At 52.0% G+C, this 25,623-nt stretch overlaps 1 protein-coding gene across 1 annotated transcript in view; it reads right to left on the bottom strand.

Moving 5' to 3' along the window:
* Positions 1 to 1,995: 1,995 nt before the first annotated feature.
* Flt4 (fms related tyrosine kinase 4) overlaps positions 1,996 to 25,623 on the bottom strand; it is a 45,223-nt gene continuing 21,595 nt past the window's right edge. Inside the window, exons 11-30 of the mRNA XM_008852226.3 lie at positions 23,524 to 23,650; positions 22,309 to 22,417; positions 21,087 to 21,449; positions 20,627 to 20,773; positions 20,388 to 20,519; positions 20,177 to 20,283; positions 19,773 to 19,908; positions 19,178 to 19,282; positions 18,755 to 18,868; positions 18,482 to 18,570; positions 18,213 to 18,363; positions 17,524 to 17,618; positions 16,990 to 17,112; positions 15,098 to 15,209; positions 13,628 to 13,727; positions 12,451 to 12,550; positions 11,535 to 11,683; positions 9,666 to 9,786; positions 7,911 to 7,996; positions 1,996 to 4,003 (exon numbers count right to left, since the gene is read on the bottom strand). Of these exons, the coding sequence (XP_008850448.1) occupies positions 3,805 to 4,003; positions 7,911 to 7,996; positions 9,666 to 9,786; positions 11,535 to 11,683; positions 12,451 to 12,550; positions 13,628 to 13,727; positions 15,098 to 15,209; positions 16,990 to 17,112; positions 17,524 to 17,618; positions 18,213 to 18,363; positions 18,482 to 18,570; positions 18,755 to 18,868; positions 19,178 to 19,282; positions 19,773 to 19,908; positions 20,177 to 20,283; positions 20,388 to 20,519; positions 20,627 to 20,773; positions 21,087 to 21,449; positions 22,309 to 22,417; positions 23,524 to 23,650 (2,665 nt within the window). The 3' untranslated portion in view covers positions 1,996 to 3,804. The remainder of the gene's footprint in view (positions 4,004 to 7,910; positions 7,997 to 9,665; positions 9,787 to 11,534; positions 11,684 to 12,450; positions 12,551 to 13,627; positions 13,728 to 15,097; positions 15,210 to 16,989; positions 17,113 to 17,523; positions 17,619 to 18,212; positions 18,364 to 18,481; positions 18,571 to 18,754; positions 18,869 to 19,177; positions 19,283 to 19,772; positions 19,909 to 20,176; positions 20,284 to 20,387; positions 20,520 to 20,626; positions 20,774 to 21,086; positions 21,450 to 22,308; positions 22,418 to 23,523; positions 23,651 to 25,623) is intronic.

Below are 25,623 nucleotides of genomic sequence, written 5' to 3'. Positions count from 1 at the left end.
TGAAGAGCCCTCTGGCTTTCCCGTGTGTGTGTGTGTGTGTGTGTGTGTGTGTGTGTGTGTGTGTGTGTGTGTACCTGTGTGGGTGCATGTGTGTGGAAGCCAGAGATCAACCTTGGATGCAGTTCTTCTGTTGTCATTTCCTGGTGCCATCCACCTTGTTTTTTGAGGCAGGGTCTCTAATAGGCATGGAGCTCATTAGGTAGACTAGGCTGGCTGGCCAGTGACCCCCCAGGGACCTACCTGTCTGCCTCTAGCTCCCTAGGGCTGAGATGACAAGTGCATGCCATTACACCTGACATTTTTACATGGGTTTGGGGATCGAACAGTAAAGACAAGACAGCACTTTACTGACTGACCTATCCCTTCTTCACGTGGCTTCTTCCAAGGGTACAACCCCACTCCTGAGGATTCCACCCTTTGGACCTAACCGCCTCCTAAAAGCTCTATCTTATAGTCAGAGTTTCAAATGAGTCATGAGAAGTTACAATTGTTTGGTCCTTGCAGATGTCTACAGACATGAACGTGTGTATATAAATGATGGTTAGTCTTCACATGATTGAACTGAAAAGTGCCTAGGACAGCAGTAAATCACACCTCTGTGGAGGTCTGTGAAGGTCTTTCCAGAGAGGATTAACTAAGTGGGAAAGATCTACTCTGATTGTCATTGGCACCATTCAGCTGAGGGTCTGGGTGGAACAAAAGGGACAGGAGGAAGCCTGTTTCTCTCTCTCTCTCTCTCTCTCTCTCTCTCTCTCTCTCTGTCCCCCTCTCCTCTGACTTAGCACAAACAAGTCTAACATGCACACATTGTGTTAGTTGGGTCAGGGAGGGTGTGAGTCAACTGCAGAGGGAGGTCAGCCACCAATGTGGCCATGACTTGGTGGGGGTGGAAGCATTCTCCGTGGTACAGTCACTTCCGTCACTGTCATCACCAAAGCTCTGCCAGTTGTGGATGAGAACCTAAGGCTCTGAAGGCCAGTGATGCACCAGGGCCACTCGGTTTCAGAGTGCTACATCTGATCACCCAGTTTCCACGCTCAGCCCTGAGCAATCCCCGAAGTCCAGTCTGGCCCTGGCACTCTGGCCAGTGGTTGAAGAGATCCAGGTCTCACTTGGTGGTCCTAGGGACAGGCTGTTGCCTATGATTCTGTACCCAAACACAATAAATTATAATGCAAACTTAGATGTCAAAACGTGTTTAGTGTGAGTTTCCTTTTCTGTTTGGATTTAGATTATATAAACAAAAGACAAAACACCCTACAATGACCAGTTGCCTTTGTGGGGACGGGCTTCTCCCACCAGAGTGTTGAAAACTCGGCAGGGGACAACAGGAGTCACTACTGTAGGGCTGAGTTGCCTGTAGAGGGGCTGGGCCGGTCAGGAGGGTGCAGTTGGCACCCTTGGCTCTGACCTTCGCCATGTTGAGGTTGGGCTGACAGGGCTGCTGCCTCCCAGTGACTACACTAGCTTTCCCTCCTGGGCCCCTTGGACAGCTGTTTGGACTGTCCCACCTGGAGACGACCTCAGGTGTGCACTGGACCCTTATGGCCCTGTTTCCCTAGATGTGACTGGAGATAACCAGGGGCAGCCAGCGGAGAAGGGGAAATAGGGAGCTGTCGCAGAGGACTTGCTTAGAGCTGAGCTCCCTAGGTCTACAACCGCCGGTGCTTAGGGAGCAACACGTGACTTTAGGAGACAAGAAAGCCCCACTCTACTTTATAGATGAAGTAGATATTGAGAGAATGCATTTGTAAGCAACCTGGGAAAGCCAGGCAGAGTGGGAGAGGAGCCAGCATCCTGCTGCCGCTCCCGCGCCCTCTGCTGGTAGCTCTGGGGACTAGGGACTGAGGGAGGGAAAGGAATCCCGGCTCAGAAGCCTTGTCAGGGAAAACCAAGCCTCTTGGTTGCATTTCCTTTGAGCCCAGAGGCCTTCTTGGGCTGGAAGGTTAAGATCAGTTTTGACAGACAGTTTATTTAGAATCCATTCATTGTAACTCAAAGACTGGCATCAAATTTATTATTATCTTTCGTTAAATATCTTAGATCATTTCAGAAACATAGTTTGAAAGGGCATAGGTTTACTTCCCTGGTATATGTAGTTACAAGACAGGAGAGGTGACACAAACGGTGGTTCACACGTGGGGGAAGGTTGGAAGGGGCTCTGTACCCCCATCACAGCCTTTAGTTCTCTGAGAGAGAACAGTTTCTGAACTTCCAGCAGCTTCTGAAGTTCTAATATAAAGCATCTGTAGGATGGTCCGTCTTAACACTCAGGGTGGGGGCTTTGCTTGGTTCTTTGCAATTGGTCGTCTCATCATATACAAACAGCCGCCCCCGAGGGATAGGTGTTTAGTAGGACTTGGGAGAGGACCCCTCCTTGATTCTTCCTTTGTTGCTCAGGTGAGCCCGAGATTCAAGTCCCACAGGCAGGTTAATGCAGAGGGAGGAGGTCCATCGGGGACAACGGAGACTACAGTCATACATGCATTCAACATATCGTAGAGTAACAATATACTTGGTGGGGAAGGTCTGCCGAGCAAGCCCCTGCTTGCTGCATGGTCGCCTGTCCTGCAAGCGTTCTTGTTGGAATGGGGCTGAGGGTGGGCGGGATTCATTTCCAGGTTACTAACCAAGATGAGGGGCTTTCTTCTAGTGGGGATGGTTGGGCAGTGTGAGCTGAGATGGGGGGTTCTGGGCAGAAAGGCTCCAACCTCTGAGGGTTAGGGGTCTCTCAGGGCAAAAGCTTGACTTGCCCAGGTGTCAGTGTCAGGAACAGGTAAAGGGCAGGCAGACAGTTCCACTGAGGGTCTTGGGGAATGTGCAGGGATGGTTGAGAGAAATGTGGTTCTCTGTGGCAGCCCCAAAGCCTTCCTCAGTGGAATTCACAGAGCTCATGTCTCACGAGCGCCATCAGATCCTGGCTCCAGAGGGAAGAACCAAACAAGCCCTATCTAGAACATCAGCTGGTTTCTCAGATTCTAGGCCAGGTGGGTGGTGCCTGGAAGCCTTCTGGAGAGAGACAGGTGGTGACTGGTATGTGTTGAGTTGGTTGGGAAATGGGGCAAGAATGGTCTAGATCCAGAAAAGGCTGTCCTTGAGCTTCCATTACACAGAATCTTTGAAGAGGAAATTCTTCACAGCAGCTTCTGAGGTTCTAATATAAAGCATCTGTAGGATGGTCCGTCTTAACACTCAGGGTGGGGGCTTTGCTTCGTTCTTTGCAATTGGTCGTCTCATCATGTACAAACAGCTGCCCCTGAGGGATAGGTGTTTAGTAGGACTTGGGAGAGGACCCCTCCTCGATTCTTCCTTTGTTGCTTTGGATGGAAATGTGGCCTTCTCTCTCCAGCCCCTTGGGGGCAGGTGAAGAAAACCGGAAGAAAACGGGATGTGGATGCTATCACGTTTAGGGTGGGAGGAGGGTGGGACATGGTGGCTCAGGTCTCTACCTTGACCCACTGTGTGACTGTCAGACACATGCATTCCTCATCAGAAAATGGGGACCCTGTCACCCACCCACGGCGATGTAAAGAGGCACTGGTGAGCCATTCTCTTTGGGAGTGCTCAGCCCAGGGCCAGCACTGGTAAGGGCTGAGCTACATGGCAACTAAATGTGAGGGTGGGAAAGGGTGCCTGCATGGTGGAGAGAGGAGAGGAAATGCTTCCAGGGCTGGAGCTAGAGGGGATGAATGAACTTCCAGCGTGAGCCTCCAGCTCTGTGCTGGCCCTGCCAGGGATGTCCTTCCAGCTCAGTTGTCAGAGCCCTAGTTCGACAAGGGGCAGGGGCTCTTGCCCACTGTTGCTTCAGTAACCGCTGTCTGTGAAGAAGGGTGAGCCAGCAGACAGGGAGCAGTCACCTTCCTTGCATGGCTGGGAGAGCTCCCCATATTCACTGTTGTAAAACACCTTGCCTCCTTGTGCCCCCTGGGTGGGCCGCCTACGTCTCCCCTGGGGGTCAGGGTGTGCTCTGGTCACATCCATATCCTGGTCAGGTCCTTTAAAGCTGTCAAGATAGGGAGGATGGTGTTAGTCATCAGAGAAGTGAGAGGACCCAGATCAGGATCTGACTGGAGTCATCAGACACAACCACAGCATGATGCATGCACAGGGGTTTTGAGCATACAGATTTGGCATAAAATGCAAAGCAGGCAGATCTGATGTGACTGGGCACTTTTCTTGCCCCAAGTCTGGGCACGGACCATGGAAATGGCCAACTTCTTCCCCTTAAGCTTGCTTCTTTCTTTAGGCCAAGGTGCACTGGCCAAGTGCAAACATATCTGTCCCATCTTCTTAGGGTGGGTTTCAAGAAAACATACGCAGAGAACAGCGCCTTCTGTGGCCACTTACAGCAAGGTTCCGTGTCCTTAAAGAGCTTGTGTGTCTGTCTACTTTTGAATTTTTGATACTATCTTGCCTCCTTAGGATCCTGATTTTCCTGGAATGTTCTTCTTCCTTTACCACCAAGCATCTGAGTTAGGGCACAATATTTCAGCCCACTGCCCCAGCTGAAGCAGTGACCTCCCCAAGCAGCTGCCCATGTCTTGCCTAACTCAATAAATGGCACCAGGGTTCACTCTATCACTCATGCCAAGCACCTGACTGTAGTCTTTGTCTTCAGTCCTCATATCCAGTCCATCTAGAGGCCCTGTACATCTTAACTGCAGATGTACCTACTTATATCCGCCTACCCCAGACCCCTTCTTTAGAGTGAGTGGCCATCACTGGCAGATGTCTCTACTTCAGTCGCCTCCCTTTCTGGAAGGTCTTCGGAGAGACTCTTTAAGTTAGGTTGACTGGTCTCCTTCTGACCCTCTCTCCAAGGGCCTCCCATCACTCTTGGGATGAAATCCTAGCTTTCGGGATGGAGAAATGTCTCCTCTGCAAGCAAGAGGACCAAAGTCTGGATCTCCAGCACCCATTGAAAAGCAAAAGCCAGGCAGGTGTGACAGCTCACCTGAACCCCAGTGCTTGGAAAGACCGAGTCAAGGGATCCCTGGGGTAAGCTAGCTAGGCCAGCTGAATCAGTGAGCTCTGAGTTCATGGAGACTTTGATAAGTAAAGTGGAGAGCAATTGAGGAAGACACCTGATGACCTGCACGCACACGTGCACACAGGTGCACCTGTACATGAAAACACAGATGCACGCACACCATACACACATGTACCCACCCCCCAAAACATCCTCAGAGGACAACTTTCAGGAGTTTATTCTTTTTCCACCATGTGGGTTCCTGGCATTGGACTCAGCTCATCAGGATTAGTAGGAAGTGCCCAGGTGGGAAGTGCCTTTATACGCTGAGCCATCTCAATGCTAGAGAAAATTCTACTCTTGGTCTTTTTTTTTTTTTTTTTTTTTGGTCTCCCTGTAGCTCCAGCTGGCCTGGAACTCACAGAGATCCAATGCCTCCCAAGTGCTGGGTCTAAAGGTGCATGCCACCATGCCTGGCTTTAAAAAAATTATTTATTTTTTCAGTTCATTTTTAAGAGGATTCATCTTTTTTTTTTTTTTCTTTTTTTGTCTTTTTGAGACAGGGTCTCCCTGTAGCCCCAGCTGTCCTGGAACTCACTATGTAGAGCAGGTTGGCCTGGAACTCACAAAGATCTGCCAGTGTCTGCCTCCCAGGTGTTGGGATTAAAGGCGTGCACCACCACACCAGGCCAAGAGGATTCATCTTTTATTTCATTGTCTTTCCTGAGTTAGGTGTTTTATATCGCCACATTGCCCATCTGTATGCTGAACTACTTAATTTCTGATTCTTGGTGTAGTGCTCATTTCTTTATATATTTAATTCCTGCCAGCATGGTGTGTTAGCTTTCATCTTTTAAAGACAATTCTACTGTAAGCAGTAGAATTAATCCTACTTTCCTGTTTTGTTTTGTTTTTTTAACTTTAAAAAAATGTTTATTGTTTTTATTTTGTGTGTATGTGTGTATTGCCTGCATGTAGGTAAGTGCACCCATGTCGTGGAATGCCCATGGAGGTCAAAACAGGCTGTCGGATCCCCTGGGACTGGAGTTATGGACAGTTGTTAGCTGCCATGTAGGTGCTGGGATTTGAACCCTGGTCTTCTGCAAGAACAACCAGTGTTCTTAACCACTGAGCCATCTCTCCAGCCCCCCTGTTTTAGTTTTATAATAACTTCAGATGGACAGTGCTTTTTTTCCCTCTTCATGGTTATTCAGGTTAGAATTTCCTACATTGAAATAGCAGGTTTACCCTGTGCCAGGAGCTTAAATGGTGTTATGGTTTAAACATGTCCATCAAGGGTTATATCCTGGAAATTCAGTCCCTAGTACAATGTGTGGCAAGGTGAGACCTGTGGAGGATGCTTAGGCTCAGGTAATAGACTGATGTTGTAAGAGAGGGGCTGTCAGAGAAGCTGGGGTCCTTTCTTACGCTTGGTTATGGGATCACATAACAAGAAAGACCCTAACAGACATCGGCACTATACTTTTGGATTTCTCAGCCTTGAGGACCACAAGTCAAATACACCCTTTTTCTCATTCTAAGTTACCCAGGCTCAGGTTCTTTGTCATAGCAGCACAAGAAGAACTGAGACTGGTTGCTTCCTAAGTTTCTTCATTCAGAAGTGCCATTTCAGAACTATATCTTTGATATCACTTGAGAGTCCCTTGACTGCATCTCTGCCAAAGGTTCCATTCATGTCCTGCATCATACCACCATCAAAGGCCAACCTACTTCTTTCCCAAGGAGTGTTGGGCCCTCTCATGGGCAGCTGCCATGCGGCCACCCGACCAACCCAAACCCAGATTGTTCTAGATCTCCTTTCACCCATAGGCTGGGATGGAACAGGCTCTTCAGGGTGGGGGATTTGCATCCTAAATGGTCACTGAAAAGATGATGTATCTGGAAGTGAGGAAGAGTTGACTCTCCAGGGGAAGAGTGTGGACTGAAGGCTAAGAGGAGACAGTGAGGACCTAGCTAGGTCAACTCCTTCCTTCTCCCCATAGACTCCTCCAATCCGCATTCTGTCCTTGCAAATATTTGGAGAACATCCTGTCAGTCAAACAAATGCATCAGTCCAGTGACCTACTGTTCCTTTGACTACCTGGCTCCTTCTGATTTATGGGTACCATTTGATCCTGCATTATCTTCTGGAACGTTTTTCCTTCCTCACGTCCAAACAGCTCATTGCCCCTTCAGAAGCAGTGCCCTCCCAAGATGGCTGCCCTGGGTCTAAGGATCTTTGCTTTTCTCTGTTAAGTCTCAGCCTCCTCCATTGTCTCCTGTCTGTGTGATGTGATGCTCTAGTGGGACAGTCCTCACCTGACTCCGCTGCTGTGGCTTAGGCTTGGCTCTGCTGGCCATGGTGTGTTGAATGCACACACATAGAAACGCATGCAGACTCGGGTACATCACAAGTATGAACTGAGTGCCTTCATTTAATCTCGATTTAGTTTTTTAATTTATGAGTGTGCCTGTGTGACTTTGGGTGCACCACATGCATGCAGCTACCCAAGGAGACCAGAAGATGGCATTGGATGCCCTGGAGCTCGAGTTGCAGGTTTTGTTAAACTCCATGTGGGTGCTGGAAAGCGAACCTGAGTCCTCCACAAGAGCAGCCAATGCTCTTAACTGATGAGCCATTGCTCAAGCCCCAGGAACTTTCTTTTTTTTAAAGATGTGTGGAAGTTTGAATTGAAATAGCCATCATCCCCTTTGGTGATGGGTGACAGGAAAGGGAACTGGGTGGCCCAATGATTTAGGTCTCAGAGCAGCTCACTTTGAACCCCCAAAACATAACAGGGAGCCACAAAAAGTTTTGGGGAATAGTGTCAGGGCACAGCCAAGCCCCAGCCTGCTTTTCAGTAGGCACCTGCTCAAGATCCCCCCACGGACCCCGCTCAGTGCCCACTATTGCAGTGCATGAGGCTCTGGCAGCCCTTACCTGAAGCCACCTTCTTGTCTATGCCTGCTTTCTATCTGCTCAAACTCCTCTGAGGCCAGCACCATGCCACTGTCCGTCTGGTTATCCTGTGGGGAAAGAACCAGCCAAGTCTGTGGGTCACATACAAGGCTCTTCTGCAGGGCAGCTGCTTCCCAGCCTGGACAGGGTGTGTGGGAACCTGTGTCCTGATGACCACAGGGACTGAGTTGGAAAGGGGGCTTCTGTTCTATCACCCAAGTGTGCAGGAGAGAGCCACAGCTCTGACACCAAAGGAAGAGCTGTGGCTGGAGGGGTTAGGAGATGGAGCTGGGGAGCATCAGTGTGGACTGAGAGCCATGCTTGGTCTGTGTGCTCACTCTGAGTCCCTTAGGAGGTCAGAACTGCAATCTCAGTGTTACTTCAAAAGGCCTTCACTTGGCCCTACATCTGTATGGTCAAGTCAAGGGCCTTCCTTCCTGACCTCATTACCTGCCCTCCTTGGGCTTCTGACCCAGGACCCATGGCTCCTTCTGGATGGACCTAGAATTGGAAGTCCTGGCATGCCTCCTGGCCATGTGCCACCAGAGTGCAGGCCTGGGGTGTCAGTCCCCTCCTTTACAAACAGACATGCTTGCCAAGTCTTGCTGAGCTATGTGAACTTTACTGCGCTTGATCAGGTCTAAGGACACAAGTTGTCAATAGCTGAGTGGCACCTGCTAGTTTTTCTGTTCCCCACACCCTAGCCTTCTCTTTCAATGCCACTTCTGTTCTCTGGCTTGGTGTTGTCGACCACCATCGACAGGGTCACCTGTGTCCCAGACCGATGGAACAAGAACTCTAGGCAACCCCCCCAACTCCGTGTGTGTGTGTGTGTGTGTGTGTGTGTGTGTGTGTGTGTGTGTATGCATTCATGCCACAGTACGTGTGTGGAGTTCAGATGACAACTTGTAAGAGTCAGTTCTCTCCTTCTACCATTTGGGTTCCGGGAATTGAACTTGGGTTGTCAGGCTTGGCGGCACACACCCTTACCCACTGAGCCATCTTTCCGGCCCCAAGTTCTCTTTTTACTAGGATTTCTACACAGCCTGGAGAGAAGAGGCCAGTGTTAGGAGGCTATGTGTGAGAGTGACCAGCAGCTGAGAGAGGGTAGCTTTGTGTGGCTGCCAGGAGGCAAAAGTGCCTAGGCTGTCTGGACTTGATATTTTCAAGTACTTTTCCAAAGAGATGCCTTCAAGCCTAGGAATGGTAGCATCATTCACAATAGGCAAGGGACTGTCACCCTAGGTGCCGACAACAGGACAATGGATCTAGGAAAATGTGGTGTATCTACACAGTGGAGTTTTATCCCACTATAAAGAAGTAACAACTGTCCTTTGCAGGAAAATGGATGGAATTGGAGGACATCACATTAAATAAAATCAGCCAGGCACAGAAAGGCAAGTACAACATGTTCCCTCACATGGAAGCTAAAAACAGCTGACCTGGAAGGAAAGAGTGATTGAAAGAGGTTGAAGAGTGGGAGGGAAGGTGCATAAAGGTGGATAAAGGGATTGGACTGGGTTTTGTTAGTGCATCCTATGGGCATTTCTTGAAATGCCATTGCATCCCATTTATATGTGCAGTTTACATGTTAATCAAAAATTAAATGAAATATTTGGATAAAGCCCATTTTACTTTCTGTAACTTGTGTCTGGAATCCCTAGTACTTTCCCTCACCCGAGGTTGCTTCTGTCCCATTTGAGGTACACAGAGCCTCCTCCCTCCACCTTCCCTTACCACAGAGGCTTTGTAGGTCGTAGGAGTCATGGGGAATTCTTCAAATGTCTTCATCCTAGAAGAACCCTGTGTCTGAGTTCCTCTGGTCAGGCACCCGGGAAAGGATACACAATTGTAATATCTGTGGGGAAGACAAAGATTCTGAGGGAGTGCAGTCCACCTTCTCCCACCTCTAGACTGCTTCCCTACCCAAGAAGACCTCCAGCCTGAGGCAGAGTGTGGGTGGGGCTGGGGTCTGGACTAGCCCCCAGATCCTATCCTGGATGTCTATCACACAGCCCAGCTGAGGGACCTCGGCATGTCCTCCTTCCTGTACAAGAGCATAAAAACTGAGTTCACTACTGGGAGTCTGCATTGGACAGAGGTGGGGGTACTCCCAGGCTGAGTGTGGCATGGAGCTAAGTGGGAGCTATGGCCTTTTCAGGTTGGGCCACTGGACAAGGCAGGCCATCCTGCAGCTACAAGCCACTTACTGCCCTGCCTATGTGTGCATGCATGTTGCTTGTGTAGGTGTGCACGTATGTGCATGTCTGTGTATGTGTGCATATGTATAGGTGTGTACATGTGTGTGCCTGTGTAGGTATGCATATATGTGTGCCTGTTTTGGTATGCACATGCCTGTGTGTCTGTGTGTGCATATGTATGTCTGTGTAGAAGTGCACATGTGCGTGCACATATTGGGGCTTGGTGGGATCCAGCTTACTCTTCTTGCTCCCACGCCTCTCACTGCTCTCTGAGCATGCACAGAGGAGGGGCCCTGGAGTTCAGCTTCTCAGCCATGCTGGGGAGACAGTGAATGGCACAACCTCCAAGGGTATGAACTTCCAAGAGCAGTTGAATCCAGAATTCCAGAAGCAGGCTGTCTTACTCCTGAGAGTGGTGAGTGGGTGGCTGTCACTGCTCCCACCCACTGACAGTGACCCTGGGGTAGGCCTGGAGGAGTCTTGGCCCAAACATGGCTCACTTTATTTTGGGTCCCTGACAAAATGTGCCTAAGACGGGTGCTCCTTTGAACATGGGGTGAAGGAGAGAGGGGCACAGAGAGTTGGAGGAGGCCAGTTGCTGTGGTTTGGCTATGGCTTGAGTATGTCCCCTAAGGGTCATGTGCTAGAAGCTTGGTCCTCCATGTGGGGCGCTGAAGTGGGACAAGGTGATTAGGTTATGGGAGCACGACCCTCAGTGCATTAGGTCAAGGGAGCACCACCTTCAGCAAGACTAATAGAGCTCTCTTGGGACCCTGGTGTGTTCTTGAGAGAGTGAGATGTTGTAAGAGCAACCTAGGCCCACATCCCTCTGGTTTCCCTTCTCACCATACGCTTTCTTCTGCATGTACTTCTGCTATCATGATATTGTGATGCCATCTGCCATGAAATTCCCTCCAGAAATAAGCAGATGCTGACACCATGCTCTTGAAGCTCCATAACTGTCAGCTGAATAGACCTCCATTCTTTATAAAGTACTCAGCCTCAGATATTTTGTTATAGCAATAGACTAGGACAATCATGGGAAGAGGTCTCTCAAGTCTCTCTAAGTTGCTTTTCCCTCCATGACTCAAGACGACTCATAAAATATACCATCTCCGGTCGGGTGTGGTGGCTGGCGCACACCTTTAATCCCAGTACTCAGGAGGCAGAGAGGTAGGAGAATCTCTGTGAGTTCAATGCCAGCCTGGTCTATATAGCAAGTTCCAGGCCAGCTGAAGCTACAAGGAGACCCTGTCTCAAAAATATCTATCATCTATCTATCTATCTATCTATCTATCTATCTATCTATCTATCTATCATCTATCTATCATCTCTCTATCTATCTATCATCTCCAAGATGCTCCCCCCATCAGCCCAATTCCCAGACCTGAGGAGGGTGGCTGACCTGGCTGCCAGGCTGTGGCGATGCACACTGGGGGGACTGTCCTCAGTGTCAGCTTCAGTGATGTGTAGAGCTGTGGTGGATGTCTGCATGAAGCCACCTTCCTCCGAGCTCTGAGAGCTGTGCAGGGCCATACACTCCTCCTCTTCCTCCTGGTAGGAAAGGGGGAAGTGTCCAGGCTCAGAGGCCACCACATGTCCTGTCCCTCAACCCTCCTGCTGCCCTCAGGGCTTCTGTGTCTTGACGTCTGAGGTGGGGTCAGGATGGGCTGTGTGTGAGCCAGTGCTTGAAGGAGTAAGTGGGTTCATGCTGGGTCCTAGCACACTTCAGTGTTCAAAGCAGGCCAAGCATGGAGGTTGCTAAAGGCCCACTGGGCTGGCCTTGTTCAGTTCTCCCAAGAGCCCCATCTACAAAGGAGGCAGGTGGGACAGGAAAGGCCTCAGCTGAACATCCTCAGTTCAGGTCTTAGAGCATACCAGCTTTGAAATGCTCTGGTCCTATCCTCACATGCACTTCTGGGAAGGGGGAGATACAGGATGCAAAACAAGCTCAGAGTCTTGGTGCTCAGAAGGAGCTAGGGGGTAAAGGAATGTGTTACTATTATGTCTTCTGGACAAGACTGCCTTGTAGGTCCAGTGTGGACCAGCTTGGACTCCCTGAGGGCAAGGATGGTCTCTGCCATTCTGCCCTGGCAGCTGGGACAGGCACTGGTGGTGTTTGCCCAACTCCACACTGAGTATCAAGGTGTGGAGACAGAGCTGTGGGTGGTGGGCACTAGGAGGACAGACTCATGGGCCTGGGGCCCAGAAGGGTGTGGCTTTTGCTTGCTGACTGAGTGGAGAGCAGTGTTTGGAGGGGCCTGGAAGAGCAGACAAGGCAAGGACCCAGGATACAGCGGGACAGGGCAAAGACGGCTCACCTGTCGGCCCTGGAGCAGGTCCCCCAGGATCTCCACCAGATCGGAGAAGGCAGGCCTTGCTTTGGGATCTCCAGACCAACAGCTCTGCATGATGTGGCGTCTGTGGGGTGCAGCTGGCTACTGACCTGTGGTCTGAGTGCACATGACCCCTCCCACCAGCCAACCCCATTACTCCTGCCTCCCCTGGGCCTCTGCAATGATTTGGATGCAGGCTGAGTGTCTCAGAGGTTCATGTGATAGAAGTTTGGTCCCAGAGTGGTTGACCACTGTTGAGGCAATAGGATCTTTAAGAGGTGAGGCCCACTGCAAGGTCCCGGGGGCTTATGAATGGATTAATGTTGTTCTTGTGGAGTGGCGTCTTCAGAGGGCAGGCTGTTGTGCATAAAGTCCCTTGCTTCCTGTCTCTCTATGGGACCTCTCCCTCTCACATGCTCCCAACATGATACATCTGCCATATTATAACGCACCCAGAAGGTCTTCACCAGAGCTGAAGAGACAGATGCTGATGCTTGCTCTCGAACTTACAAACTGTGAGCTAAATAAACCCTTTTTCCTTATAAAAAACTGTGTTTTGCCCAGTGTTTTGTTATAGGTGCACAAAATGGACTAAGACCTTTGTCTTTCACATCCGCTGTGTTGTCTCCACTCCAGATTTAGGCACTAGCTCTTCCTCCCACCTGCCTCCCATCATGCTCTAGTGGCTTTCAGTACTTCCAGTGTCACCTTAATGTCCTCTCTGGGGACAATTTCCTTGATCACTAGATTTTCTGGTGCCTATCAGGTGCTCTCAGAGGCCCTGTGTCCCCCCTCATGTGCATCACTGTTATGGTCATGTGACTACCAACTGTGGGTGTCCTCCAGGGCTGAGGCTAGGCCTGATTTGTTGGCTCTGGACTCCCTGGGGATGACACACAGGAGTGAGGTCAGGGTGGGGAGAATCTCAGTGGATCAGTGATGAAGTAAGAGACAATGTCTATCAGACATTATGCCCTTGTGCCCTCTCCTGCCTCCTGTTCTCCTTCCTGAGCCTTGGTACCATACCCTGCCTCCATGCCCTTCTTCCCATGTGTGTCCCTGTGTCTGCTCGAGGCACTCATGCCTCCATGCATGCACACTTCTCTCTTGGCCCCCCATCCCCCCATTCCCTGACAGTTGTATGGCCAGTCAAGAGACTTACATGGCTGGAGTGGCCAGCTCCGGGGCCCTCATCCGTGTGCCATCCTTCAGCCGCTGGCAGAACTCCTCATTAATCTGCACCCCAGGGTATGGGGAAGCCCCTAATGGGAGAAAGGGGGTGGGGTGGGTGGGAGAAGCTTGGCCCTGTTCAACCTATCTTGCTCCTTCCTCTTCTGCACTGTTGTCTGCTGCAGTGTGATGTCCCCATGTGGGGGGCTGGACAAGCTGCTGTTCTAGTTCTTCACAAGGTGGAAAGAGGATGAATGGTATTGGAAAGATGACTCTGGAGCTAAGAGCACTTGCTGCACAATCATGAGGACCTGGGTTCAGGTTCCAGCACCCACTTAACAAGCCATGCACCCCACACATGCCTGTAACCCTAGCTCTGAGGCAAGAAGGGAGAACAGGATCACTGGGGCTTGCTGGCTTCCAGTCTAGCTGAGGAAACATCAGCTCCAGGTTCAGGGAGACACCCTGCCTTGAAGGAATAGGCAGAGAGTGATAGAAGAAGGTACCTGACATCACCTTCTGGCCTCTAAGCCCCTGTGCACAGGCATATACACCTGTGTACATCCATGTGCTTACACACACACACACACACACACACACACACACACACACGCACACGCACAAATACATAAATCTTTAAAAGAGGATAGAGGAGGCCACTTGTTTGCTAGGGGAGCTGTGAACATCCACACATTTCACATGCATCTGTGAGAGTGGTTACTGGGGCAGAGGGTCGAGCCTCGAAGAATCTGTTTTGACAAAATCTCTCTGGCTACATCTCCTGATGCTCCGATCTGCCCACACCCTGCCCACTTCCAACTCATGTTGTCCATTGGCCTGGTGCCCCTCACCCTGCACTTCCATCTCCTAGGCAACCTGCCTCTACCTCACCCCTCTATTATTCATTTATGGACTATTTGTGTTGCTAGAGATTGAACCCAGGGCATGCTAAGCCCTCTGAATTGAGCCTCAGCCCCCTTCATGTGGCCCAGACTCTTCCCGGTCCCCCTGGCTCATCTGGCAACCCTGAAGCTTCCTGGACCTTCCTGCTCTTGTTCTGGGTAACAGCGGTTATCATTGTTATTTGGTGATATTTTAGGTTTTGTTCACTGTCTCCTCCTGCTCTTCTTGGATGGAGACTTCATCCTGTTCCCACTTGGGACTTACATAAACAGCTGCGATTGTTGATGAACACTGAGCTCCCTCTGGGACCCATGGTAAGTGGGAGGCTGCTGTGAAGCAAGGCTTTGCCCTGTGCAGGATCAGAGTGTGCCAGTAGAGCCCACATTGGAAGCAAAACCCTCTGGGAGGCTGGGCCAGGTTGAGCAGAGGCAGGTGGGTGGGTAGGCTCTCTGGTCCATGACCTGCCTCAGAATGACCTGGGTTACTAGGTCCATGTGCACAGCTCTAGGTGTGTGCCCAGCCTCTGGAGCTAGGTGACCCTCCCCTCCGCTTCACTCACCCAAGGAGAAGATCTCCCAGAGCAGCACTCCGAAGGACCACACATCACTCTGTGTGGTGTACACTTTGTCAAAGATGCTCTCAGGGGCCATCCACTTCAGAGGCAGTCGGGCCTGGGCAGACAGAGAGGTGTGTTCCAGAGTGGGAGGGGAGAGGGCAGAGGCCAGACACTAGGGTACCCACAATCCCAGGTTCCTTCTCTGAGGACTGAAGGTATCTTTCCTGAAGATGCCCTGTGTGTCCAGATCTCTTTCTGTCCCCATCCTTCATTTCCTCTCTTGCTCTTCCCCACCCCCTCTCACAGCACAGAGCAGCCTTGAAATTAGGATCCTCCTGCCTTATTGTCCTTAGTTCAGGCATGCATCACCATAGCCTGCTTCTGGTGGGAGAGTCTGGCATCCTCTCCTCTAGTTGTGGGTCTTGGCGAAGCGTCTCGTGGTGGTACATCCCTGTAGACCTTCATTGTCTCTCCTGACAAACACACTCTTCTACTCACTGTGTCCCCATACACAAAGCCAGGTGGTCACTCCGTCTCCCTCCCACTGGACCTCCTAATGGTTCTTCCCCATCATCTGTCTCTCTCCCTTTCATAGCCTCTAACTGGGAGTCCTTCCAGACTGGCATCTGTCTCAAACGCAGTGTCCCCTGTCTCCTTTCCTCACAGTTTACATAGGGGTTTCCAAGAAATGCAATGCTGCCCCCTACCTCCACTTGCCTCCACACCTGTGAGTCAGCACAAAGGGCAAAAGCCTTCCACAGGGTGGCCATGCTGGGCAAGGTGGCCATCATACCACACCCTGGACTCATCCTGCTTATTTCCTCCCTGCAACCCTTTTCCTTCCTCTCCCTGGCACAAACCCTTAATGAGCTGTGGTTACTCATTCAAGCACCTGCCTCCGAGCTCTGCTAACAGGACCCACACTACCACTGGGACAGCCTCCCTCCCCAAACAGCTACCCCCAGGTCACATGTCCCATGGGTCACATGCAGGGACTCAGCACCCAACAATGCACCAAGAAGTCAGTCAAAACATAGCTCTGGGGGCAGTTAAGAGCAGTGACTGCCCTTGCAGAAGACCCAGGTTCAATTATTAGCACTCACATGGTGACTAACATGAGTCCTTAACTCTAGTTCCAGGGGATCCAATGGCCTCTTCTTGCCTTTATGGGCAATGTATCACATAGGTGTGCTTACTTACATGCAGGCCAAACACTCACACAGATTTAAAAAAAGCCCCCCCCCCAAGCAAAAAGCAAAACACAGCTCTGATGGGAATGCTTGCTTGCAGTCTCCTGTCTTTAATCTCCTGACGCAGGCTGTCTTAATGGGCAAGACCACTAGGGTCCCTGTAAGCCAGTCCCTCAGACCTTCGTGTGATGTATGATCTAGATGATCAACTTGATTGGATTTAGAATCTCCACAGAAACAAACCTCTGGATGTGTCTGTGAGGGATTATGTAGATTAGGTTAATTGAGGTGGGGAGACCCAGCCTAAATGTGAGCAGTACCATTCTATGTTCTGGGGTCCTGGACTGAATACAAAGGAGAAACAGAGCTGAGCACAAGTATTCATCACTCTCTGCTTCCTGACTGGACACAGTGTGAGCATCCGCCTCCTGTCCCTGTCACCACACCTTCCCTGCCATGATGAACTACATCCCCTGGAACTTTTGGCCAAAATAAATTCTTCTTCGAGTTGACTTTGTCACAGCAATAAAACAAGTAACTAACACACTTGGTAAGCTCCTGGAAGTGGTAGCCTCCCTGCAGCTGGGAAAGTAGCCTGGCAGACTACTAGGTTCATGTCACTGTGAGCCACCATGGCCTCAGGTGATCTGTGGCTTCATCCTCCCCATCTACCCAGCATCCCCTGCTCCCATGGCCTGGACTCACGCTGCCCTTTCGGACATAGTCAGGATCTTTGTAGATGTCCCGAGCGAGACCAAAGTCACAGATCTTCACTATGTCACTTTCTGACAGTAAGATGTTCCGAGCGGCCAGGTCTCTGTGAATGCACTAGGGGTACAGAGAAGGAGGTGGTGGTGAGTTCAGCTCTGACCCCTAGGGTGACACCCAGGCCTAAATTTTCCAGGTTCCCTGGGGTATGCCCTGCCCTGCCTGTGTCCTACTCTTTTGGAGAAAGATTTAAGTGTATCCTGAAGACTTGTTACAGAGTGGGCATATTCAGTTGAAGACAGTGGAGAGGGTTAAGGAGTCAGCTAGACTGATTCCAAAGCCACTGCCTTCCTAGAGACCTAGGGAAGGAAATTCCTCCACTTGGACTCGGTTTCCTCTTCTACAAAGTGAGAGAGAAGCAAACTGATCCTAAGGCCGCTGTGGGGTAAAGTTAGGGTCAAGTACCTCTATGGCAGTGTGTTTGTACCCTTCTCCTCTAAAAAGGGCCTGGTAGGGGTTCAAGGGACCTACCTTCCGGGAGGCCAGGAACTCCATTCCCCGGGCCACTTGGAAGCTGTAGCAGACAAGGTCTTCCATGGTCAGTGGGCTCAGCCATAGGTCTTCAACTGCATGGTGGAGGGAGGGGTCTCAAGAGGGGCTCCTTTAGGTCTTCCCTCTCAGCACCAAAGTTAACATCTGTGCACCCAACCTTGACTGGGAGACCCCAGACATGATCACCAACCCATTCCTGTTGGATACCTTCAGACTCTTAAAAACTTTATGTGTATGAGTATTTGGCTACATGTATGTATGTACACCACACACATGCAATGCCCATGGAGGCCAGAAGAGGGAGTGGGATCTCTTGGGCCTGGAGTTACAGAGGGCTGTGTGCAGCTGGGTGTTGGGAATTGAACCCCAGTGCTCTGTGAGAGCAGCTAGTGCTCTGAACCCCTGAGCCACCTCTCAGCCCCCTTCACACTTTTTAGCACTTACCTGCCTTTGTACTGTTCCCCAACCCTGTCTGCAAGGCAAATTCCTAATCATCCTGTGACGCCCAAGTTAAATTTCACTCTCTTCCCTTTCCAAGGCAGAGCACATTACAAGTTCTCTCATGGAAGCCCCTCCTCCAAGGGTCGCAGGCTAGGCAATCCCTGGGTGCCGACCGTGAGGCTTCACTGTGCCAGAGAGGCACTGGGAAGTGGAATACGGCTCCTTACCTTCTTGGACTAGAGGCGCCCGCCGCACCCCTCCCCTGCCCATCAGGAGCCTGGTGAGTAGAGCCCTGTCGCTGCTCCCAGGTCTCCGCCGGTCAGCCTTGGCGCCTTCCACCATTGCGCGGAAGCGCCTTCGTTGCTCTGGAGACTTCTCCTGCGAAGGCGTAAAGCTGGCCCAAAGTGGCCTGCCTCTCACCCAGAGGCGCCTCCGGCTAGCATCCCCAGCCCACCTTCTAACAGAGCTCCGACAGCAGGCTGGGGTGCCCACTTACTGCGTAGGGGTTGAAGGCCTCCCGCTTGGCGCGCAAGAAGTTGGAGAGGTTGCCATACTTGCAGAACTCCACAATCACCATGAGGGGGCCTAGGACACCGCGGAGCAGAAGCAGGGTACTCAGCGATGCCAGTGGCGCAGCAACACCGCGGCTGCCAATGCCCCCTATTCATCCTGCACCCGACCAGGTATCAGGGTATCCAGACCCAAGCCCAGAGGAGTGCAAGCCAGAGTGCAAGCCTGGTCCTTTCCCCAGGGCATCCCATTTCCTTACCATTGGGCTTGGTGCACGCCCCTAGGAGGTTGACCACATTGAGGTGGTTACCAATGTGGATTAGGATCTTGAGCTCCGACATCAAGGCACGGTGCTCGCTGGCCGTGGCGCCCTCTAGAGGAGACACAGGGGCACAGTATGATGCCTAGCCTGCCCTGGCCTTTTCCCCCAATCTCTGCTCAACCCTCGTCTTGGCCTTAACTAAGGAACGCACAGCGCTGGGGCTGGGGATGCCGGCTGCGCTGGTCCCTAGCACATGCTGCTGACCTTACTGAGGCAGAAGCCCAACTCTGATTATTAACGTCTTTGTGTCGAATCTTAGGTGGGTTGCAGCTCTGAGTCTGGCTCTCTCCTTGCACCACAGTCCCACCCGAGCTGCTGCTCCTCCCCTATCTGTGTAGCCCCTTCTACTGGTGGCCCCACCTTTCAGCATTTTCACGGCCACGGTGTCACAGCTGCTGCCTTTGTTGATGCCAAAGGCTGAGGCTTCCACGACCTTCCCGAAAGCCCCGTGACCTAAGACTCTCCCTGTGGAGGCAGAGAGTCGGTTGCAGGTGAACTGTATGGAGTGAGGATGGAGAAGGGTGGGTGGCAGGGGTGACCTGTCTCAAGGGCCAGAAAGGAAGGGTTAGGAGCAAGAGGAATATGGGAGCCTCTTCTGCCAAACAGGAAGAGGATTGGGAGTGGGAGCCACAGAACGGACAGCAAGAGTGGAGAGGCAGACAGGAAGGCCCTGCATCCTCTCCTGGCAGGTGGGCCTGGTCTACCCTGCTCAGAGCAGCAGGAAATGACCTGGGGGGCCTGGGAACTGGGAGCCCTGGCTGTAGTTCTGGGGACTCAGGCCCAGATGGAACAGGTTGGGCCAGGTGGGGACGGGGGGAGGGGGGGCGCATTCCTGGCACAAGTTCTGAGAATGTTGGGATTTCTGGCCCTTGAGTCTGCCTGACCCTGTGGCAGCTGAAGCTGCCTTTGCCAGGCAGTGAGTGTGTGGGGGGGGCAGGCTGGGTGCTGTCCTCACCGAGGTGCAGCCGTTCCCTGGGGAACTCCCATTGGCTGGCATCATAGGACAGGTATTCACACTGCTCCTCCAAAGGCACCTCCCCGGGGTCCATGATGATGGACAAGTAGCCAGTCTTGATGTCTGCATGGGTGGGCTGAATGTGGGGGTGGAGACAGCTCACTGATTTGGCCAAACCACAGTGGCTTGGGTAAAATTTGGCTCAGGACAGATGTCATTTGCTAGGGCTTTCAACCAAGGAGAGGACAGACCAACAGACAATAGTCTGCTCTCTTTGGAGCCCGGCGTGGAAGGAACGGGAGCTTGAATGGAGAATCAGGACGGGAACCATAGGGGCTGGCTGGGGAAACTTCCAGAGTCCCCTTTAGAACTTGAGAGAGGCTGGGCAGGGGCAGACCCCTCACCCTTCTCATGTTACAGAAGATGAGGAGGAGGAGGACCCAGAAGAAGACAGCGATGACGCCAGTGCCAATGAGAATCACAATCTCCATGTTGCCTTTATCCTCTGAGCCTGAGAGGGCAGATAGTGGGTGCGTGAGGAGGTTAGGATGTACCCAACAGGGAGCACCCCTTGGGTGTGGGAGGTGGGCTGAAGGGAGCCAGGCGAGGCCACACCTTCCACCGCCACGCTGGCCGAGGAGTTCACGCAGCCCTTAGCGTTGCAGACGCTGCATAGATAGCGGCCGGCATCCTCCTCGCGCACGCGCTGGATGCTCAGCCTCTGGTTCGAGTCTGCCAGGTCGATTCCTGCAAAGAGTGAGAAGACGGTTCCAGCACAGGTTGGGCATACAGACGCTGGCCTTGCAGACCCCCCCCCCCGAACTCCACCCATAGCCCAAGGCCACCTTCCCTACCTGACTCTTTCTCCAGCAGTCTTTCGTCCTTGTACCACACAATGCTGGGCACATGCGCTCCGGCCACAGGACACCGCATCTCCAGTGAGTCGCTCACGTTCACCAGGAGGTCGGTCAAGTTCTGCGTGAGCCGTGGGGCTTCCAGGGCTGGGGTGGGTGTGCAAAGAGAGCTAAACGAAGGCCCAGAAACCAAGAGGGCCTCTCTGGATGGGACACTGCAGGGCTGGGGGCAGGGGCGGTTGTGGATGCAAGCGTGAGGTGGGCTGCACGTTACTGAAGGGTCAGAAACTGAGCATGCGAAGGACTGGGCATCTCCACAGCTAGACTGGGCACGGAGGTGGGGGGCGTGGCTCCTGCAGGCCCAGACTTGCATATGGACCAAGTTGGGTGCTGCTATGCAGAAGCCTCAGAGGCTGAGAAGTGTGGCCCCACCCCCTCCGGCTTGCCCCGCCCATCTCACCCTGCACAGACAGGTATTTCTTGTGACAGTGCTTGTCTTGGCTACGCCGGTCCTGCACCTCGCACACATAGTCGCCCTCATGCTCGGGTGCCACTCGGGGGATATTCAGGCTGAGGGTGGCGTGGCGCGCCCCGGGCTCCGCCTCCTCTAGGCTGGCCGCTAGGGGCGTGGCGAACAGGTGCACGTTCTTGCAGTCCAGCAACAGCGGGTTCCCATGAGCATCGTGCAGCGTGGATAGGTTGAGCCGGTACCAGCGTAGATGCTCGTATGTGTAGTTGTCCGCCCGGCAGCTGAGGCGCACGGACTGGCCTTCTAAGGGATCCTCCGAAGGTTCTGATTCGATACTGAAGCCGTCGGGGATGGCTGGGGAAGGGAGAGGAACCCCAGCGACATTGTCCTCATGTTCGCTCATCTATCCACCTGCCCTGGTGCCGGGTTCCTTCTTCTCCACTGGCCTTTGAACTCACTCAGTGTATCAAGGTCCTCATACTGTCCAGAGCCCACTTCCTTTCCTTTTCTCCTCTGACCAGTGGCACCACCCATCTCTTGGAAGCCAGCCCACCCCTCAGGGCTGGGTTCCTCTGGCATGCCTACCTTATTAATTCTCCTAACCAAGCCCCAACCAGGGGCTGTCCCCACCTCTTCCAGGAGCCCAGATCAATTTCCTCATCACTAGACTCAGTGGATTCCTCTTTCTCTTTTCCTACTGACCCTGGCTTTCCCTTGGAATGGTTTCATTAGTGCCACTCTGGATTTCTGTCTGTTGTCCTGTCAGGCTCCTTCCTGCCCCAGGTGTTCTCTCTGATGTAACTTCATCCATACCCCTGGACCAGTAAGTGCCTCCTCCTGTACCCCTTGGCTTTCCAGAGGTCACTAACCCATTTGAAAATCTGAGTAATTGATGGGCAAAATGTATACATGATCCATAGAGCTCTAGGCTGAGAAGGGGTGGGTGGAGAACAGAGCTAGGTGGAGCTGCAGGGAACAGGGGGGCACTCTTGAGGAGCAGCCTCCAGCACTGAGGGCAGAGGGTGCCATTCCATTCCACCACACCAGCACTCAGCCTATAGGCTGAGGGTCCTTAAATTTATCCCTCCCACCCGGTAGGGGGCAGAGGTTGGACTGAGTGCTCTGTAGTTACCAGAAACTCAGAGAGCTCAACCCTGGCACCCATGCCTGCCTAAGTAAAGTGGTATCCCGGGTAGACAGTCTGGCAACTCACTGGTCACATAGAAGTAGATGAGGCGCTCATCCTGGCCCACCTTGTTGAAGACCACACACTTGTACATGGCTGACACATTGGCATCCTGAATCACCAGCTTGCTCACCGTCTGCCCAGAACAGAGGCACAAGACTCCATTTCCTATCTGAACCCTGCCCCTCCACCAACAAGGAGACAGTTGTACCACCGGTTAGTAATGGGGAAACTGAGGTTTGGGACTGGAAGTGACCAAAGCCTCGAGCTAGGACCCAGAATAGGGAGGCAAAGATCAGAAGGCCCTCCAGCGAGAGGGGGCACCCCAGAAAAGTCAAGGGGCAGGTGTGGACTGTGACCTAGGCTGTGGCTGAGGTTGGAAAGGGGCAATAGGCAGGACCAGAGGGACTTGCCTGTGACATGGCTCAGACTGTGGCCACATTGAGGGGTCAGTCAGGAGCCAGCAGGGGTTAAAATTCAGACTGTAGTTAGTCATATCAGGGACAAGACTCTCCTGAACTGTGGCCTAAAGTCAGTAGCCAGTCGCTGTTCAAGGTCTTTGTGATGTGCTCATATTAGCCCAAGGGCATATAACACCTCCCCCAGAGTCTAGGATAGTAGGTAGTAGAGGGTATGTATATGTATACAGGGGTATCCCAGGATTCTAGAAAAATTCTGCCCTTAGACAGTAGGAAGCTTGAGAAGTACGGAGGAGAGAAGGCTATAGGCCCTGCCTACCATCCAAAGACCCCCCACCCCCACCCCAAGCCGGGCACTTCCTGGCCAGGCCTGGAACAGGAAGAGGCTCTGGAGGTGTGTAGGAAAACAGGAAGTGACTGTAGGAAGTGGGTGCCTTTGTTCGGTCCCCCTCCCCCTCCTGGCCTCTTCTCAGTATTGCCCCCAGGCTGATCAGCAGTTCAGCAACCTTCTCTGAGACCTAGTTAGCCCCATCCCCATCCCTTTCTGGCCCTGGGAGTTATGGGCAGCTGGGTTCTCCTCCTGGAGCTTGGCTTCTTTGCCTGGGAAGGCCGGGTCCCCACACACATGCAGGCAGGGAAGCTGAGGCCCAGAGATGGCAGAAAGGTCATCCTCCTGTCAGCTGCTGCTCCCAGAGCTTTGCAGACCCAGTGGAAACAGCAAAACCAGTGATCTCTCCCATCTCCCAGCCTCCCTTCTCTTCCTCCCTACACTCAGTGCCACAGCTGGTCTGTACCTTAGTCCTTCCCTCCACACAGTCCGTACCTTATTCTTCCCCTCCACAAACTCAGTCCAGGTGTCCAGGCTCTCAATGGGGTTCACAGCGTCCTGTGTAGTCACCTCCCTCCAGTCTCGGCACTGTGGCATGCGATCTCGCTGCTGGCGCCTCCGGCTGCCATGGACCAGGAGGGACAAGGGCAGGTCAGGGATATGAACAGGGAGGACCCAGGCTAGGGATAGGTGTCACATCTTTATCATCCTCAGTCATCTTCTCATGCCACAGTGGGTAAAAGACAGGCCTCAGGCCTGAGTGAGGGGAATGAGGGGCTGGAACATTGTTCCGAGCCCTGCCACAGACATGACTAAGTCCCACTTGTGCTAGTGCCTTTTTTAGAGTCCACCTTGGATGAGCTCACATAGCTCATGAGGGGGACCACAAGTCACCACTCTGCTCCATGAAGTCCACTACAGCTGTCTCTGTCTCTCTCCCCCTGGGCAGGCAGGAAGGGAGGCAAGAGAAGCTCTTGTCTGCCTCTTTCCGACGAGTGGGGAGTGGGCATCCCCAGGGCTCCATCAGTTTGCAAGGAGAATAATGGTGGGTCACTAGTAGCAAGTTTGGAGGTACCAGTGCCAGGCCGAAGGCCATGTGGTTCACAAGAATCCCTTGAGAGCCTTGTGTATTTCAGGCTGGCTCAGATCCACAGGCCATTCCTGAGCCTCCCACACTGACGGCTCTGGAACCACAGCCCCTGGGCCAGCAGGTGGGGCTGGACTCCTCTCTTCCCTGAGTTCCTGGCTTCTGTCCCTTTCCCGGTTTGGAACATAGAATCTCTTGTTTAATGGCAAATCTGACTTGTCGCTCTCCTGCTTAATGCCTTTCACTGGCTTCTGGTGCCTTCAAGATCCCTGCCCATCTTGGTACCCTCTTCCTCTCCTGTCCCTTGGATGTCATCTAAGTTGTCTCTGCCCAGAGTGCTCTCTTGGGCTCACCTGCCCCTTTTGTTTTCTTTTAGCCTATGTAACCAAGGAGACCTTCAACTCCTGATGCTCTTGCCTCACCTCTACTTCCTAAGTGCTAGGATACAGGCTTGAGCCACCACACCCACTCCACTCCACTTGTCCTTTTTTTTAAAAAAAAATTTTTATTTTTATTTTATGTGTATGAGTGTATTGCCTGCATGTTGTGTAAGTGCACCGTGTTGTGCAATGCCCTCAGAGGTCAGAACAGGGTATCAAATTCCCCTGGCCTTAAGGAAGGTTGTTAGCCACCATGTGGGTGCTTGGAATTGAACGTGGGTCCTCTGTAAGAGCAGCCAGTGTTCTTAAATGCTGAGCCAGCCATTTCTCCAGACTCTCTTATCCTTTTGACATTGAGCTTGGTATATGGGAGCATGGCTCAGCATTTGGACAGGTTCTGGTGCTTACAGCTTTGACCTTGGGAAAGCTTCCTCCTTTCTTTGACCCTGTTTCTTCATAGATGAATGCTAAGGGGGTGCTTCATAGATGAGCTAAGGGCTGTGTGTGTGTGTGTGTGTGTGTGTGTGTGTGTGTGTGTGTGCACGCTTCGTGAGCTCAGCACAGATTTTATGCCCTATTTTAGGTCTTCCTTCTTGGTAGAAGGGGTCAGCCTTGGTGTCCAGAGCAATGTCTCTGGTCTTGCCTGGATGATGTTTTGCTCTGTAGTGAGGCAGGTGGGAGCTGATCCCATGGCCAGTGTCCAGTCTAGCCTACTGGCATAGGACTGATATACTGGAAGATGTGATTCTTGCTCAGATAAGGGAAAGTCAGGGACTAGCTGAACTGATGAATTAACATCATTAAAACACCCAAAGACATCTAGTGTCAATGCAATCCCTACCCAAATACCAATGACATTCTTCATAGAAATGCAAAAACCACCTTAAAATTTATGTGAAAACACAAAACACCAAATAGCTAGAGTAATCTTGAACTGTAGAACAAAGCTGGAGGTCTCTCTCTGACTTCAAAATAGTCGACAAAGTCACAGTAACCAAAACAGCAAGGTACTGGAATAAAAATAGACACATAGACCAATAGAACAGAGTAGAGAGCCCAGAAAGGCATCGCACATGGGCAACCAACTGAGTTTTGATAAAGGTGGGGAAAGAACAGATACTTCAGTAA

Source organism: Nannospalax galili, unplaced genomic scaffold (assembly GCF_000622305.1).
Source record: "Nannospalax galili isolate Female #2095 unplaced genomic scaffold, S.galili_v1.0 scaffold1206, whole genome shotgun sequence".
NCBI lineage: Eukaryota > Metazoa > Chordata > Mammalia > Rodentia > Spalacidae > Nannospalax > Nannospalax galili.
This window is presented reverse-complemented; position numbering and strand designations above follow the sequence as displayed.